General features: G+C 39.5%; 1 protein-coding gene across 1 annotated transcript; it reads left to right on the top strand.

Annotated features, from left to right (window-relative positions):
* The first annotated feature begins 783 nt into the window (after positions 1-783).
* LSM5 (LSM5 homolog, U6 small nuclear RNA and mRNA degradation associated) lies at positions 784-4469 on the top strand. The gene is made up of 5 exons (XM_035319333.1): positions 784-960; positions 1954-2049; positions 2280-2307; positions 2395-2467; positions 4206-4469. The coding sequence occupies exons 1-5, from the start codon at positions 915-917 to the stop codon at positions 4236-4238; spliced, it is 276 nt and encodes a 91-aa protein (XP_035175224.1). The 5' UTR covers positions 784-914; the 3' UTR covers positions 4239-4469.
* Positions 4470-6383: the final 1914 nt, after the last annotated feature.

The raw sequence follows: 6383 nt of genomic DNA, 5'->3' as shown, positions 1-6383 counted from the left end.
AGCACAATAATCAGAATTTGATTGAAATCTGAATTTCTGAATTTCACAACAGTAACGAGGAGTCATCAGCTTCTTGAGGTGAATAAGGTTTACATGGGCAGTGGGTTTTACATCTAGAAGTAGCATCAGGCCTGAGCAGTGCCTGTGGCAGCAGGGAGACCCACTGTACTTGTTAGGTATACCATAGCTTCCTGAAGAAATAAACTGTGAATTTGTGGAGACAAGCTTGTGACTAAAAGATAGGTATCTTCAAATTTCTGTGTAAGCACAGCATAAATGAATCATTGATTTGGGATTGAGGCTTGTAACTAATTTCTTCCTGATTGTAATCTCACTTCCTGTTTGGAGGCTATTTTATTTTTATTTTGAAGGCTCCTATCCTAAATATTAAGAAAAAGGAATTGTACATGGTAGTGATCATAGCACTGGGTGGGATGAGGATTTCCTGCTTGAAAACTGTAAAATAGAGAGAAACAACAAGGAAAGTAACGACTGGACATAGATATGATGAATGTCTCAAAATCTAAGAACCTAGGTAACATTTACAAAGACAGAAACCTTAGGAATGTAAAAATAGGGGGAAACACCCATTAATTGTGAGTCTGTGATTAAACAACAAGAGAACGAAAATTGAATCGATCTTTTTCACTTTGTGAAACGTGTGAAGGAAAAAAACAAACACTTTAACGCTAAGCGCCATCCGCATTCCTTACGGTGAATGAAGGCACAGGAGCGCGTCACCACCGCGCTAATTAGGACAAACGCCAATTAGAACGAGTTTTGGCGCCGCGAACGACGGCTCTGCCGGCGGCTGCTCATGCCTGCCGGCCGGCCCCGAAAGGGCGGCCCGCCCGCAGAGGGCCCTGTACTTCCGCGCGGGAGGCCGGCAGCGATTGGCCAGGCCTGGCGGCAAGATGGCGGCCAACGCTACCACCAACCCGTCGCAGCTCCTGCCGCTCGGTGAGTCCGGCCGCCGCCATGCCGCCGCCGCGGTGGCGCCTTCGGGTTGCTGCTCTGTGCCGGCTGCTCTGTGCCGGCTGCCCGCCGGTGGGGTGGGGCGGGGGCGGCTCTCGTCCCCTCTGGGACCGTTCGTGGGCTGCTGGGGCGGGAGGTTTGAATGGGGCGGGAGCGGTTGGCGGGAGGGAGCCTCGAGGGCTCCGTGCGGCTTCGGGGCCCTCAGTATCAGAAGGGCATCGAGGCCCTGGAGCGTGTCCAGAGAAGGGCTGTGAAGCTGGTGAATGGCCTGGAACACAAGTCCTATGGGGGGCGGCAGAGGGAACTGGGGTTGTTCAGTCTGGAGAAGAAGAGGCTCAGGGGAGACATTAGTGCTCTCTACAAGTACCTGAAAGGAAATTGTGGGGAGCTGGGGGTCGGCCTCTTCTCACAGAAAAGTAGCGATAGGACTGGAGGGAATGGCCTCAAGTTGAGCCACGGGAGGTTCAGGTTGGAAATTAGGAGACATTTCTTCTCAGAAGGAGCAGTCAGGTATTGGAAGGGGTTGCCCAGGGAGGTGGTGGGTTCACCATCCCTGGGGGTGTTCAAGGAAAGGTTGGAGGTGGTGCTTAGGGACATGGTTTAGTGGGTAACATTGGCAGTAGGGGTATGGTAGTAGGGGTATAGTTGGACCAGCTGAGCTTGGAGGTATTTTCCAACCCTAATGGTTCTATGATTCTAGGGTCTAGTTAAATGTACACCAGTAACAATAATGTGTCTTCACTAATATGAATATGTATGCACTGTTCCAGTCTATCAACTTAAAAATTTATTTATGCAATAGTAGTCATATGTGCAAGGAAATAGTTTTTTTTTTTTTTTTTTTTTTTTAATTTTATATGCATATTTGTGAATATCTTTAATTAGAGTGTCCCTATAAGTGATCTTTCGGTCATCATGATTTTTGTCTTAAAAGTGTGCTTAAAATAACTTTTTGCACCTCTCTTTTTTAATGTACAGAACTTGTGGATAAATGTATAGGCTCTCGCATTCATATTGTGATGAAGAGTGATAAAGAAATTGTTGGAACGCTTCTAGGATTTGATGATTTTGTCAGTATCCTTTGGAAATGTGTAAAGCTATCAACTTTATTCTTAAGCTCAATTAATTTATTATTTTTGGGAGTATTGAGTTTGTTGGGTAGAACCCTTCTGTATGGATTAAGTGTATTGTGATTTTTTTTTATTTTCCAGATTAAAATTTATAGTTTAGTGTAAAATGAAAATAACTAAGTATGTTGACTCTAAATATTTTGTGCCATATTTTCCTTGAAACGGTACTTTCAGATATGGTGTTAGAAGATGTTACAGAATTGTAAGTATTACTTTTGTGTCTTTACTCTAATCAAAACTGTAGTCACTCTTAATTATGTTGTTGTTTACTTTTCTGATGCTATTTCAGTGAGATTACACCAGAGGGTAGAAGAATTACGAAACTAGACCAGATTTTGCTAAACGGAAATAACATAACAATGGTAAGTTGTCACTGTAAAAAGGCTGCATGTGTGTCTTTTCTGTTCCTGTTCATCAGTGATTGAAGTCAACTACTTGAGCTACTTCAGGTAGCTTCCAGAGCATTTGTGCATATGAATGATGATGGAGAAGTGATCGTGTTGACATACTGTGTACGTTTTACAGTTTAAAATGCATGGAAAGAGGAGCATGACCATAATTTTATTTTGGTAAATTCTTTTCTGGTCTTTTGGTGTGGGATCACTCTGGCTTTGGAACAAGCTGGTTGACACAGTGACTTCTAAATCATGAGTGTTTACCTTCGTAAGTATGTGGGGTGGGATACATCTACATCTCATCCATTATTTTATGTGTAAGGTAACATGTTTGAAACAGTTCAGTTTTCATACTTAAAAACTTGCTAGGTCAGTTGGCCATTGTGATGCCCAGAGAGCTGTACCTTAATATGCTTTGGAAAAAAAAAGTAATCTGGAGGTTTGTTGGACTATACCAAATGAGAAGTGCTGTTCTTCATTCAGCACTTGCTGATATGTGTAAATCAGTACTAAAATAGGAGTATTGTGATTATGCATCGCTAACTGAATTCTGCTGCTTCATAGACGCTTTACGACAAAAGCAAACCCACAGTGTTTTTTTTTTTTTTTTTACTTACATGCATTGATAACTATCAAATCTGGACTTCTTACGTAATGGCATTCCTAATTTTGAGGGCAGAGAAGAGGAAGACTGACTTGAGTCTGTTCACTGTGTGAGAGTGAGGAATAATATCCATATTGTTGTCTTACCTGCCTCACACCTTCTTTCTGAGCAAATGCTATCTTAATTTCAAAGTAAAAAAAGACTTAGAAATTGTTGTTTTTCTGCATCCTTAAAGTGCTGTGCATATTCTGACTTCTTGTACGGGGAGGAATAATTACCAACCAGTTGATCTGGTGGTATATTGCATTTGAAGCAGAAGCTTGTGATTCTTAGTGTGCACGTATTCAGCGAGTTCCAAACATATTTCTGTATTAGGGCTCTCGTGCCTCTTTTGAGGGCACGTCTTCCCTCAAGAAAATGGTGCTTTAAGCTTTTTCTTGCCCCCAAAGCACCAAAGGTATTTTAGAAAGGCTCAGCTAATTATTAAGAAAATACAAGTAAAATGAATGTTTGACTTTTTTTCCCCTTTACCCTTATTCATATTTTTCCTTATGAATTTCTTCTTCTATTGAGTTCTTTATTCATGGGAAATTGCTATGCTGACTTATTTCACACTGCCTGTAGAAGGGTTCAGGTTCTTTACAAGTTTTTCAAGCTTTGATTAGCAATAAAAGCTGGGAAGAGGAAAACCAACTTCCCAGTATAGCAAAAGTCTGGAGGAAAATTGGCAGTCAGAGAAATGCTTATGGAAAAGAAGCACGTTCTTTGTTATTTTAAAAATGAACTGTAGCATTTCAAGACAAAATCATCTTCTTGAACTAAATAATAAAGAAAAAAAACATACTATGCATTATCTAGGAACTCCTTTTGTATTTAGTGTTAAATGTTCTTTGTATTTTGGACTTTCTTTTTGATGTGTCCCTATTTGGCAGTAACTGGTTCCCCTTTTGAGAAGGGAAGACAGTAATGAATTTAAAAACCACTTTTGTGGTCTACCATGAAGACTCCATTTGCTAAAATCTTTTAAAGGAAGAACTGTCACATACGGATTTGTAAAACTTGGATCCATGGCACTAACACAAAATTCTTATTCTTTTATAGCTGGTTCCTGGAGGAGAAGGACCTGAAGTATAAATTTAATATGGTTGTCATCTATGAAGACATGTTATGTATGATCTCAGTAGAGCTTTTTGGGGGTATGGGTGATTTTTTTTTTTCCTTTTGCATCACTTGACATTTGATAAAAGACAAATATTTCCTCTTCAGGAAAGGTGTGTTGCTAATGCTGACTTTGTAAGTTGAAATCATGACTTTCTTGTAAAGACGTACTAATTTGTTCTGAATAAAAGGCTTTTTTTTTTTTTTTAAACTATTGTATTTTGTTACCGAAGTGCATGACTTTGAGAGTTATTTTTCAAAATCGTCAGTTGCTATCAGCCTTTAGTTTTTCTGTATCTGTTGCATTCATTTGTGGCACAAGCATATGTAAAACACAGGTGTTGCTCTTCATTGGAGTGTAGTCAAAAAATCACTTGTTTCAACCGTGCTTCAGGTTGTGTCACCAGAAACCGTATGGTAGAATGCTGTAGAACTCTGGAAACCTTTGTGAAGTGGATGCATCTATTTGATACTCAGCAGACTTTGGTTTTGCCATCTTTGAGATTCAGCTGTCTTGGCCTTTGGTTTCATAGATGTTCTTCCTTAGAGGAACTGTAATGGCCTTTGGCAAATAAGCACAGACAGGCCAGATTTAGTGTTAAGGAAAAAAAGACTGCTAAATCTTTTTTATTCATGGCAGCGGAGACTCATCTTCACCACTAAGTGGTGCTGTGTATGCTTAATTAAACTAGGAGCTGCCCATGCCTGCTTGCATCATTCAGAGTAGTCATTTTAGAGTAAACACAGTCTTGGTTGATTCTGTTCACCTGTGCTCTAAACATTGACAGGGTAACTATAACTTCATGAGAATTTCTATGAAGTAAGGCAACGATGTATTTGTTTTATCACTAGGGTGGGGAACCTGATTCTAAATAATGTTCAGTGCAGCTTATAATTTCATAATACACTATTCAACTGATTCCTATGTTTATATCGCTTTGGAGAATTGCTGGTGCCTGCTGCTGAAATAGTAGTAGGGTATAACATGTAGGATAGAGCATGAACTCCCAGAGGCAGGAAGTGCGTTGCTTTCCTATCACAAGAAGTGGAATGAAGAGTTGAAGGAAGGGGTTCAGGAGCAGGAGGCTGCAAAATCTTTTTGCCTTGCTTTATATGACAGTAAAACTGTCTTCTGAAAGCTGAATCTTAGCTTGAAATACGTTGATAACTTTTTGCATTAGCCTTTTAAGGGGGAAAGAGGCGCTCCCTTCCACCAGGTAATGTGCTGTATTCAGACCTACTTGCTCTGAACACATGATCTGCTGTTGTCACCAGTGAATCTAGACATTGCAATCTATACCAGTGACTCCTTGGTTTTTCATTTCTGTTCCCACTTCTTCCTCCAGCCTTTTTAAAATATATGAATAAAACGTCTTTTAAAAAACAAAAACCCTTTCATTTGATTGGAATATCATCTATTAGTTTTGTTATTTCCTAGAGATAAATTGAGCCTTTTCATAGGTGCATGTTAAAGATTTCTAGGAGGTGCAGTACTTTTTGAAGTAAGTTTCTCTACGTATTTCAGTGTATGCGCTTCACTATTTTACAAACATTCTTGAACTGAAGAGTATCTTCATGCTTGAGAGAGAAAAAAGTAACTTTACAAAGGGAAAGGTAAACTATTTTGTTTCTTTTGGGGGGTTTATTCAGACAACACAAATATTTTATGCTCTCAGGGTTTTATCTTTGGAATAATTTTCTGTTGCCTTGATTCCTTCCTTCAGAGGAAGTGATGACTTATCTCCTAGGTAGACATCTTCACTGTGACTTTTGGTGTCTGCAGACATCACTCTAAAGACAGTTTCTTTACTGTCAACATGCTCTTAATAATTTATAATATCAAAAGAAAGATTTGTAATGTCAAGCAGAAAATTCTAAATATTCCAGACTAGTCTGCTTTGCTTTGCATTCAATATTCCCATAGCCTATTTTGAAAGAGCAAGTAAGATTTTTCAGTTTAAATAAATGAGTGTTTTTCTTCACTTGTCTAGAAACCTAGTTTTTAATGTGTTGATACTCCATTGTACTGTAGAAGTTTTGGACACTGGCATTCTCCAGAATGCCAATCAGGTCGCCACTGCAAGTAGGTTGTTAAAAAGTATCTTAGGCTTTAAGCATATG

Source organism: Oxyura jamaicensis, chromosome 2, assembly GCF_011077185.1.
Source record: "Oxyura jamaicensis isolate SHBP4307 breed ruddy duck chromosome 2, BPBGC_Ojam_1.0, whole genome shotgun sequence".
In the NCBI taxonomy this organism is placed as follows: Eukaryota; Metazoa; Chordata; class Aves; order Anseriformes; family Anatidae; genus Oxyura; species Oxyura jamaicensis.
This window is presented reverse-complemented; position numbering and strand designations above follow the sequence as displayed.